A 12,474-nucleotide genomic window follows, 5' to 3' on the forward strand; every position below is an offset into this window, starting at 1 on the left:
ACTCCCCTGCCAAAGCTACATCTGCTTTTCTACCCCACAATGCTTTCATCTGATTGTCTCTCCAGAAGGATATCTTTGTTCAGATATCATCCAGAATCACCATCTGTGCCCTGGACAGAGATGCCAGGCATGTAAATCCTTGTGCCTGTGAAGCTCTTCACTGTGTTCACAAATGTCTCTGAACAGCCCCTGCTGCAACCTCTAACCTTGTGACCTGCAGCAAAAGTTAAAATTGCATCGTATAGTCTGATCACTGAGAGGCTAGGTTCACACCTGCACTACACCGCGGGACACCCGGGGTCACGCAATGATGTGTTAGTGCACACAGCGATTGCCGCACGGCCCCACTGATTTAGATGGAGTGACATCCGCGCAGCAATCGCTAATAAAAAAAAAAAAGGTACATGTACCTTTTTTTGCGACACATGACTCGCGGCTTTTTCCACTTGCACGAGTGGAATTGTGGCGGGAGAATGCGCGATCCGTCCGGCGCGCCATTAGAAAATAATGGCACCCACAGAGCGATCGGTTCACACCTTGGCGACTTCCAGCCATGCGGCAATCGTGCACAAAACTGCACAGCCAGGAGTCGCCTAGGTGTGAACCGAGCCTGAAGGAGACCTACCTGCAGCAGACTGATGACGTGGTCTGAGCCTAGGCACTGGACTGGAGCACAAAGATTTTTATTGAAAATAGGTCCAACTTTTTTACAGCTTGAAAAATGATAAATATATATATATATACTTATTTTGACATTTTACAGTATGCAGACTTAAACTTATAATGGTCGACTTTAAACCTCTCTGGAAGTGAAACACACTAGGTGCCACAGTCCTGTGTCTTTTAATACTATATCTACAACTTACTGATCACATTAATGTACCATGAGGTGTAGATATAATAAGTGTTAGCAGGGGTTCCCCGTGTCCTGAAAATTATTTCAAGGGTTCCAACATGGTAAAAAGATTGAGAAGACTGCTATAGTCAGACGAACCACTTAATCCTTTTTGACACCAAGCCACATGACCTTATTGATTAAGCTTGTTCAACTTGTGCGGACTACAATCATCCAACCATGTGCAAGGAAAAATCCTTTTTCTTCTGGCGCTCAATTGGGAATTTCTTGCAGAATACATTTTCATGTTGTTTAACCTCATTTAGGAAGTATAGTGAATGAAAATTCCAAAATGAAAATTAATTTCAAAGCAAACAATCTATTCCATTAGTAAAGCAAACCCACTCTTTAGTTTTGGGTAAAGAGACACAAAACTCAGGAGTTAAATCTTAAATCTCATGTTTAGTTTACTAATCTGTATTGAGATTGTAGTCCATCACAGGAGTGAGCTTGGAGCGGTGACTACTTTACAACACACAGCGCGACCATGGGGAACAGAGGTAGACACCCTCCAGAAGGAAGGACAGTGTCAGCACCAATTCAGAGATGATTTGAGGATCTACAGCCGAGTGATACACAAATAACATACAATGGTGTTAATAGTTGGGGTACTTGAATGTATTTTTAAGATTTAACTGCTGAGTTTGGGGTCACTTTAAGAATACATTCAGGCACGTACATGAAGACGCGTGCTTTGATTGGCAGCTCATAAACCATTGTGGGCAATGGAAGAACGCTCAAAAACGGTCACGAAAATGTACAACATGCTTCTGTTGCGCATTTTTGGGCCTTTCCATTGAAGTCTATGGGGCAAAAAAGCTTCCCAAAGAAGCTCCTGTATCTTTTCAGGGATTTTTCTCTGAACCAGGCCCATTGAAAAATCATGGGATTTCTTGTGTTGGGCAGTTAAAAGCACTTTTCGAACTGCTCAATAACTCCTAGGCATGAACTGGGGCTTAACAGAGATTGTACTATTGCCCTGTAACAGCTGTGATCAGTCTAGAATGCCAGCTTCACCAACATACACATAAGCACTGAAGGTCCAGTCAAGGAAATGCAACATAGAATGTATGTAATCTAGTCATACCTTCCACCACGGTACTCAAATCACAGGCTGCCATACAAAGTAACAACTTTCCATCACATTTAATACGGTTTTATACCAACTATTTTTGTGCATTGCTGTAACATGCTCGGTACTGCAAAATGCATTTCCACTTTTGCAGCCAAATTGGGATAACACCGATTTAATACATTGTAACATGTTCCCATTCACAGAGCATAAGCAAAAAAATAAATTAAAAAAATGCTTCTTGCAATTTAAATTACTTTCACTTGGGTTTGGATTTCTTGATTACTTAAAGTGACATTAAACCCTCAGATTTTTTAACATAAACCAATACTGTAATGTGTGCCTTACTGTAATCCATGGTTGTTTCCCTTCTCTTTGCTGCTCTTCCTTTTAAATCCGCATGTCTTCTCATGCTTGGGAAGAACTTCCCTTTTCAGCTCAGGGCCTCTTCATGTAGTCCTGGCTCAGGTTTCAAGCCTATAGAAACGTACACACAGACACCGTGTATCCATTCCTGAGACAAGGCAGTCTGCTGCAAAACAGAAGTTCTGCAGGGCATGAGAACAGATACAGATTTAAAAGGAAGAGCAGCAAAGAGAAGGGAAACAACCATGGATTACAGTAAGGCACACATTACAGTATTGTTTTATGTTAAAAAAAATCTGAGGGTTTAATGTCACTAAGGGTTAAAATATCTACTTGCTTCTCCTTCTTTGTAGTGTTAGGAGGGGCTGTGAGGGGGGATGGGTTTGTTCATTATAATTTGTAAAGTAGATTTGAACACTGCCTGCCCTAGCAAACGGTTAAAAGGATTACAGCCCTGGCTTTTCCATTGTGTGTTCATGAAGTTAATGAGAGAAAAACAATCCTCAAATTTCAGTCCTAAGTCTTTCTATAAGGAAAGATTATTATGAAGGTGCTGAGAAAAACCTGCAATCAGCCATGTTGCCTGCTGCAACAAAACATCTAAAAAAAAAAAAAAGGTAAGAAATATATATTTTTTAAATTACTTTTAGCTATGTTGTTTCAATGGGGACACAGACATAGAGGGGTTTTCTCACATTTGACTGCAAAAGTGGAAATACGGTCCCTTTCATTTTGAGTGGCACCCCCAATGCACCTTCCAACAGGTAGAATCAACTGCGGCAACACATGTTAACTGCATGGGTGCCATGCGATGCATTTAATTCTAAACGGCACTCCAATGCGCCTTCTGATGGACAAAGTCAACATGCGTTGCCGTGCGCTAATAGATGGTGTGAACAGGCCCTAAAACAGGACAATGAAATGGTAATATTGATAAAGTGCATCTATACTCAACAGTAATATACTTCACTTCCTGTCTCAGGATACAACAGGAAGTAAATTTGTCCAATGGAAATCCTGTCACTGCAAGAAGTATCACTGTTGGAGAATATTCCCTTTATTCCTGTTTTAGGGAGGACTCACAATTTCCTTTTTTCTCAAACTCAGAATGGTGACTAGGACACACAGAGGGCAAGTCTTCTGAGCATTGACACAGACAGCAATTAAAACCTGACAGGGTACTAAAACATCCCTACCCGATCCAAAAGGAGGGGGGAAAAAGCAAATTGGCCATAGATACACTTCAGATTTTGTGAAATGGAACAGGATGGAAATGGGCATCATTCCTGAAGAAAATACTGTTACAGGATCCTTCCCGTGGTCCAAATCCTTCACCAGGGATCACATGACCAACTGCCTATGCTTCTGGACACATTTCATTTAACAGAGATCACATGACAACCACCTGAGCTTTTGGTTACATTTCCTTCAGTAGACATCACATGACCAGCCTGCCTAGGCCTTTGCTTACATAACTACAATAGGAGGAATCCTGGGGCAGTGTTCTCTTCAGAGAGACTTTATTTGCTCTATATGTTTCGCTTTGTTTTTTTTTTTACCTTTGCAGCACAAATGTTAATGCAACTTTAAGACAGAGTGGGAATCCATAACTAGAATATATAGATGTTCACTGTTCTACCTGCCAAAGGGTTTTTAATTCACCTTAGGCAATCTTGTGATTTACATAGCTCTGCATACTGCACTGCCAGGAAGAGCACTAAAATAGTGGCTGCTCATGTTTATTAAGAAATTAATAAACAGGCTGAGGGTAGAGAAGTGACATGGAAGCTGCATTGCTAATCCAAGAAATGTGTGTCACCTGCTTGGCTGTGCATTGTGGCAGGAGCCTAAATCACAAGCCTGCCTGAACAGAATGACAAAACCTATGCCAGGTTATAACACAGTATACAAGTTTTTAAACTGTGCATTTAGCTATTTGCCTGGAGAATTAATTTTAACATTAGAGTATGGGTCGGATGTAAATATAAATTATGTAGCATCTCCTGGTTCATGAAATATGGATTTACATCAATTAGAAATATTCATATTTGATTCTATATTGTTAGATACAACCCCATAACAAGCAAATTCTAAAATAATTGCCCATTGGACATCATGGATGCTTTATACGACATTGCATGTATTTGTTTCATGATTGTCTTACAGACAAAGACTACTGCAGCCTTCAAAGGGCAAATTCCTTAGAAAATGTGGATGGAATTACTAACACTGTTCAGTCATTTCAGCTTTCTGTTGACACGTTACTTTAGGCAGTGGGGTGGCCGAAATCAATACAGCTGTACCCGCATAGTAGACTAGCTGTGGGCTAGACTGTGTCCCTTTAATAGATTTCAAGGTTAACTAAAGTTAAACTAACGCCACCAGGTAAGGCCTCATTCACACAGCGCAAAGTCGGGCCGTACACGTCCGTGCGGCGTGCACGGCTGTATCAGGCTGTTCGCGGGAGGGACAGGTGCTGCGTGTGATTGCGTGCAGCAGCCTGTTCTTCCCTATGGGAGGACGCGGCTGTACGTTGTCTGCACGTTGTCTGCACATCCATGCAGGTCTGGGTATCCGTGCTTGGATGCAGACATGATCCATCCACACGCAGCTCTTGTCCCTTCCAGGAACGGCCCGATACAGGCCGACTTCTACAGCCCGACTTGACGCTGTGTGAATAAGGCCTTAATGTAGCAGAAACTTTAGAATTCTGGCAGCCCGTGTCTCAAAACTTAACTGCATTGTAGATCTCTGGCAGCAGGCATCTGCTGATGGTATGGAATCACTGCCCCCCCCCCTACACCAAGCAATATGGTTCCTCCTGCTGGCTTCTACATCCCTGCAGTAACCACAGCATGTGGGAAGTGAGCAGGTATTCAATACACTCAGAAATCTGCAACGTTGCAGTTTTCGGACATGGACGGCTGGAAAGGTAATTCTAGAGCATCTTATTTTACAGGGTGGCTTACGTTTAAATTGGAACTGAACTCAAAGTGAAAATTTGGTACGGTATCTTATATGGAACATCTAGAAATGTTAATTGTGCCTATGAAGTACCCTGAAAAATTTACCTTTTATCTAGAATTCTTCCTAACAAACAGTAGCTAATTTACTGGTATGTGAGAGTCTCTAGATCAGGAGTCTCAACCCTCCGGCCCTCCAGCTGTGGTGGAACTACAAATCCCATGAGGCATTGCAAGATTCTCACAGCCACAGACATGACTCCTGAAGAGAGATGCATCATGGGATTTGTAGTTTCACCACAGCTGAAGGGCCGGAGGTTTGAGACCCCTGCTCTAGATACTTTTGTGCATACAACCTCACAGCTGTATATCTGCAATGTGAAATCTCAGGCACTGGTCACCATGGCGACTAGAAATTGCGCACTGTCCCCCACCACTGCCTCATCAGATCTGCTCCACCCTGCTGAGAGCCCGATGCATGCTGCAGTCTATGTCCACTTCGATCCCCGCTGTTCTCCACGCCTGCATCAAGCAGACATCATCCGCCTGTATCACAGACCGCAGCAGGCGGCGCCCAGCGGGGAGGAGGGACAGGTCAGCTCTATGGAGAGGTGGCACTAGATTCTAATAGACCCCTAATGTCAGCTTAAAGGGAACCTGCCATCTACAATGATCCATCACATAGGGGGCTTGTGAGCCCCCCCTCTTCTGATAGCAATGAAGAAAAAAAAAAAAAAAAAAGGGAAGAACTAAAAGAAAATTATAAATACCGAAAAAGAATTTAAAGTACCCCATCCCCACAAACTGGTGCTTGCGGAGTCAGGTGCACCTACGTACAAAAAAAAAAAGACAATTGCACTACACATGTCCTGGCTTTGTCAAGCCCTCTGATAGTGCTATGTTACCACATGCAACCATTCACTCCTAAGGCTGTGTGCATAGCGGTGATTTTTGTTAAGTGTGACCATGCTACTATAATTGCTGTTGATTCATTTCTATGCTTTACATCACTCCCTGCCTTCAAGCAGCTTACACACACACGCCAATGTAAGCAGGAGCCATATAACCTACCAGTGTTGGTGGAACAAGAGTACACAGAGGAAACCCATACAAGCACAAGGAGAACATGCAAACGCCATGTAGACTGACCGTGACTTGAACCAAGGACCCCAGTGCCATAGAGTATATCAGGTAGGAGCGATTAACTGCTAGTGATCACACAATGCTCCAAATTTGTACAATCAATTGCTACTGCCTGCAACTATGTGTAGTCAAAACGCCAGCAATTATTTGCGTACAAATTTTAGCAGCACAAACAAACTACCACAATTTGCCCGTTTTCCCAACCTAACAAATCACCTGTTTTTCCAACCTGAGGGAGTCTATAAAAACATACCCGACTGCAGAAAAACAGCACAGGAACTTATTCTATAGGGCCAAGAGTTTGTGGTCACCTAACCACCGCACCTATATGATCTTGTTGTACATCCTATTCCAAAACCGTAGCAGTACATATGGAGTCCCTCCTTCACCACTTATAGCTATAATGGACTTGACTCTTCCAGGAAGGCTTTCTAGAAAATGTTGGAATGTGTCTGTGCTCATTCAGCCTAAATGGGTACTGCCGTTGGACAAAAAGGCTTGACTTTTGCAAGTGACTTTCCAATTCATCCCAAAAGGTGTTCAGTAGGGTGGAGGCCAAATCGAGTTCTCTCTCAAACCAAACGATGTCTCCAGGGACCCGTCTTGGTGAAGAGGGGTACAGTCATGCAGAAAAGGGCCTTCCCCAAACTGCTGCCACAAAGAAAGGAATCACACCATGTCTAAAATGTCTTTCTAGAAAGCAATTACTCTGATAGTAGGTGTGATGGTCAAGGGTCCACAAACGTTTGACCATAAAAACATATATTTCTAAAAAAAACAAAACTAAAATGCAACGCAGAGCTTAAAAGGAGAACTATGAGATGAGGGATTTCCACTCACCTCATAGTTCTAGCCGACCTGTGACAATGAGACTGTCACAGGTCGGCTCAGTAGATCGGGAGGTGAGCGAACACATACCGGGTTCGCTCACCTCTCGATCCTTTCACGGCTCTCTGCCGTGACAGGGGGAGGGGCTGGATTCCCCTCTTCCCGCTCTGCCAGCACTGACTGGCGGAATGGATGGGGGAGGGGAGCATAGGTTAACGGGAGGACGCTAGTTTGTGTCCTCCCGTTACCCTAAGGAGAATTATGGGGAAAAACACTGACCCCATAGTTCTCGTTTAACTTAAAGTTCTAGCAATGCTCTGCAGATAGCGCGCCCTAAGGGTGGCTAGATCATACACACATACAACCATCCTTACAAGCCCGTAAGTGACCTTCGCTTTAAAAAGGTTGTTTGCTTAGAACGGTTTACAAATACCCAAGCTTTGTACTACATCACAAAAGATGCATAAACATAGATTTTATGATAGCTTGGCATATTCTTCCGAGTACTGTGGTACATTTTATTTATAACCTAAAAATGCTAATATTGCAGTAAACAAGAGGAAATGCATTAGAACAAAACACTAAATATTATTACCCAGCAACACTTGAGGGCATTTCATTCCCCATGACATTTACAAAAAATGCATTTGGTTTTTATTTTGATATTTCCTTGCCAATGTACAGACAAGAAGGCACTTCTCGGCTGTGTCAGCTGGATTGCTTTATGAGATCCCCAATGATGAACCAGTTATGTTGGAACCACACTGTATACATGACTGAAGCAATACATCTGACCTCATGAGATGTTCATCTTTTGTTTATTTACCACCTATCTGCAGGGCCTGAAGTAATAAGCTGCCTTAAGTATGCCAGTTTAGAAGGAAATAGACTTACTACACAGAGATGTAAAGTATATGTAAACCTAAACTCTAAAATCTCATATTAGCTTTAAAGCCCAATTGAACCTTACTATTTATTAGTGGCATGAAGTCAGACTAAGGAAAAGGCAAGTACGTGTTCATATATTTATTTTTTATGTAATACTGCTACGAGCCAGTGCCAAAATCCCTTTTCTTGGCAGCACGTTGGCAATCAGGACTGTTGTGCAATAGCAGTGGTCTAGATCTCCAGCCTGGTCCCACTATCAAAACCATTGTGCTCCAATCAACAACACTCAAGGTCATTGAGCGGGGTTGGTTTTAGCACTTTGCCACTGCAAACCACACATGTCAAAATGAAAAGAACAAAAGTAAAACAGAATCTGCAAATAGATAAATTCAATTTATTGGCTCTGTGGTTAAACAGTCATGGATTAAAGCCATGAAAATAAAAAAATTTCAATTTGAAATTTTATTTAGCGTGTCGCTAAATGCTTAAAAGGACATCAACACTACAGCCAACATACTCAGGATTTGTTGTTGCTTTTTTTGTTTTTTGATTCTTTAGATACTTGGTGATAACCATGTTGTAAAAGCCAAAAAAACAAATAGTGGCTATGGTGTAATGCTGGTTTTAGGAATGTTGACATGATCCTTAGAAAGGTGTCCCAAAAATGTGCAACCTCATTTGGCAAGTCTGGGAATGGAGATGCCATCCCCAGATGTCATCACGGTCTCTCCACCAAGGAGAGGTCTACATGTTCTCACTCTTTGTTCTCCATCATGGAGAGTTCCTTCATGACTCTTAATTTCCCACTAGCGTCCAAATTTCGCTTCTCCCGTATAAGTTCCTCCAGGCTGTGAAACCTCATGGTATGAATATTGTTTTCTTCCAAGTGGAGCTTCAAGAAATACTGAAGATTGCCCGAATGGACCTCCCCACCAGCTTTGAACTCCCTGTTGCCAAACCTGCACCAGGCAGCAAAGCTCTCAGAGTTAGTCCAGCAGATCTCATCACTTCTCAAGCCAAGGTGTCCACATGCGTTTTGAAGGACCAGCTCAGCAGTCAGGGGTCTGTATCGATACCAGCTACTCACCACCCTGCCCATGCACCCTCCGCCTACCTCGAAAACATTGTCTTTGCGGATCTCCCCACGGTGCAAGTGAATGATCTGTCCCTGACCAACGTAGACTGCCCAGTGAGGTGATGGGGGAGGAGGATGTTCTGCAGCAGGGCAAATAAAGAGCAGCTCCAGGAGGTCTCCTGGTTGGCAGAAGGTCAGTAAGCCTTGCATAGGGTAGACACTGAGGTCCTGGCTTCCCCTGAGCTTGGAAAAGATGCATTCCTGACAACTAAAGGCTGAGAACTCAATTTCGTTGAGCAGAAGATGCCCCTCACATTCGCTTGGACTTGAGTCCCTCACAGTGTACCGCTCGGACTGCCCTCTATCGTCCAGGTCCTCCTCCTCATCCGAGAAAAAGTATGCCACCCCAACTCGCAACTCGTCCTTCTCTATTCCAGAAGGGTCCCCTGTTGGCAGCTCACTGTAATTCAGGTGGGTGATGCGATCCAGTTGATTTCCCATCAATGACAGGACAAGGGAATAACAGCGGGAACACCAGTTCTGCAAGGAGAAAAAAGAATCTTGCTTAATTTTAATGGAGGCAAAAGCCCTATAGAAATGTACCAAATGATCTGGTAAGCTTACATCACAGCAATATAAAAAAAACAAACAAGTAAAATCTTCAGAAGGCTATTAAAAAATAGTCAATGGACAGATGCACTTAAAGTTGAACTGAAGCCAGAAAGATGAAATTAATGCAGACCTGTATTCATTAATACACTGTTAAATTAATTTTGAATGCAAGCAATGTAGGTACCTGAAATTAAGCATTGTATTCAGCCTCTTGGAACCACCTGTACAACACACAGAGCCAATCAGTCTGCTGCAGAGGTGGTTTAAACAAAGCCCATACAGATAGGAGTAGAGGGCAGAAAGACAGAGGAGTCTGTCTACTGCTTCTCCTTTTACTATCCAGTCACAGGCTAAGGCTCCATTCACACATAGCGGTTTGAAATTCAGCGCGGTTTTCTGCGTCACACGCCCAGAATACCATGATTGTATTTTTTTGCGTGATGCGTGTTTTCGTGCCACGCAGGTCTGAACAAGCTGCATTGGAATGTATTCGTTTTTATGTTTTGCGCGTTTCCGCGCATTCACGCAGAAAACTGCTAAATGTGTGAATGCAGCCTTAAGGAGAGGCAAGACCAAAAAAACAAAAAACCCCAGCTCCAAGACAGGGATGTGTGTGTGGCAGAGCTGTGTACATCTCAGGACTTGGTAAATAGAAATACAAATAATTCGTCAGGTAAAGAACCTTTTTCTGGATTGCATTTGAGTATTTAGCGGTTGGCCTGGAGTTTAGCTTCATCTCCTACACTCTGTTGACTTCCTGTTAGTAGTAAAACTAATATCGGAGAAAGCCTCTAGCAAACCTCCCTTATGTTGCTCATTATTTGATAAGCCAGGAGATTGAACATCACTTGACAGTACAGGACAAATGGGACACTATATTAGTCAAAAACTGAACCCAGCACTGCAAGGATTAACGCCTTGTTTTTGTCTATGCGATCCTGTAAAGCAGTCTTACGTACCTGATCCCCACTCCCCCAGCAGTCGGCACTTGCCTCTGTCCCCTCCAGCTCTTGAAATGGTCCTCAATGTCCCCAAGTAGGGCTGCAGCGAACGATTATTTTCATAATCTATTAGTTGCCCGATTATTTTTTCAACTATTGGTTGTATTAACTCTCTCTCCCCCCTTCCCAACCAACTAACCGATAATGAGAATAGTTGCCAACTATTCTCATAATCGATTATTATTGATTTGTTGTTGCAGCCCTAACCTCAAGTACAATGCATTGCTATGGACCCTGCGTTAGAATTGGTAACATCAATGGGCCTCCGACCACCGGAGGGAAGAGGCTGCAGGTGCCACTCTTACAGGGAGATGGGATCAGGTAAGTAAGAGTTCTTTACACAAGTTCCCCAGGCAAAAACGATTAGATGTGTGAAGGGATTTTTTTGTTTTATTTTAACTGGAGATGAAATAAGTTGCATGACACCCGTTTCTGATGGATTCAGATCTGCTGACTGGTCTACTAACACTTTTGAGATGTGGTAGAATTGCAGTGGAGAATGGTAAAGATTCATAGCATGAAAGTAAAGCTGACAATTCTGCAGAAAGGTTGTAAAGCAATCATGTCAAAGAAATATTTGTGGAATGTGTACTGAAGAACAACCCATTGTTAAGTTCTTTTGTATTGAACTGACGTACAACATACCTTCACCAGAAAACCCCCATCAACGTAGAAGTTTGGGCAGCTCAGTGAGGTAGTGGTTAGAGCTTCTGCCTCGCAGCTCTAGGGGTCCCCGTTACGAACCCTGGCCAGGTCACTATCTGCAATGAGTTTGCATGTTCTTCCTGTGCTTGTTTGGGTTTCCTCCGGGTACTCCGATTTCCTCCCACACTCCCAAGGATATGCTGGAAGGTTAAATGGCTCCTGTCTAAATTGGCCCTCATATGTATGCATGAGAGATAGGGACCTTAGATTGTAAGCCCTGTGTAAAATCGTTTGCGCAATATAAATAACTGTAATAATATTATTAGTGGGTGGTGGTAATCACTCACTCGATCATAAGAATTTCACAGCATCATAGAGGTCAGGTTTTATTAATAAAATCTCTCTTCACAGGTCAATGCTGCTCACAGGTAAAAAAAAAAAAGTGGATCCATACACTCTGTAGGAATTCAACTTGAAAATTTTGAGTTGTCCCAAGAATAAAGATGGAATCTTGCAAATGGGGACACTTATTTAGGTGACTGACTATAACCCCTCAATTGGTAGAGACTTCTTCTCATTTCCTGTTGTGTCTACAGGATAGGAAGTAAAGAAAAATCTCCAATGGGAGACTGATGGGACAAATAAAACAAACAAACCTAAAAATAGGGTTTATTTTAAAGTGCACATATCCTTTTAGCCCTCTTACGCTGACCTTACCTAAGCCCACCACCACAGATGCATATTTACTGCTTTCAAAACAGCTGTGGCTCCGCCGTTTGCCTACAACCAGTGATCTGGCCGCTCCTGCGCATTAGTGCCCCATAGACTTCTATGCTCTGTGTCCTGAGGCCAGAGACTATCAAAGATGGTCCCCAGGAAGTCTATGGCGCTGTAATGTGCAAATGTGGCCAGGAGAGCGAAATCTTGCAGTGCTGTACATAAACAGCAGAACGAGATAAGTATGCATCTGTTAGGTGGTCATGTCA

At 42.9% G+C, this 12,474-nt stretch overlaps 1 protein-coding gene across 2 annotated transcripts in view; it reads right to left on the bottom strand.

Moving 5' to 3' along the window:
* Positions 1-8,693: 8,693 nt before the first annotated feature.
* The window catches only part of FAM84A (family with sequence similarity 84 member A), a 9,038-nt gene continuing 5,257 nt past the window's right edge, over positions 8,694-12,474 (bottom strand). For both annotated transcript variants that reach the window (XM_018558182.1, XM_018558183.1), the window contains exon 2: positions 8,694-9,770. In XM_018558182.1, the coding sequence (XP_018413684.1) occupies positions 8,910-9,731 (822 nt within the window). In that variant the 5' untranslated portion in view covers positions 9,732-9,770 and the 3' untranslated portion in view covers positions 8,694-8,909. The remainder of the gene's footprint in view (positions 9,771-12,474) is intronic.

This window comes from Nanorana parkeri, unplaced genomic scaffold (genome assembly GCF_000935625.1).
Source record: "Nanorana parkeri isolate BGI_ZX_2015 unplaced genomic scaffold, ASM93562v1 scaffold324, whole genome shotgun sequence".
Lineage (NCBI taxonomy): Eukaryota > Metazoa > Chordata > Amphibia > Anura > Dicroglossidae > Nanorana > Nanorana parkeri.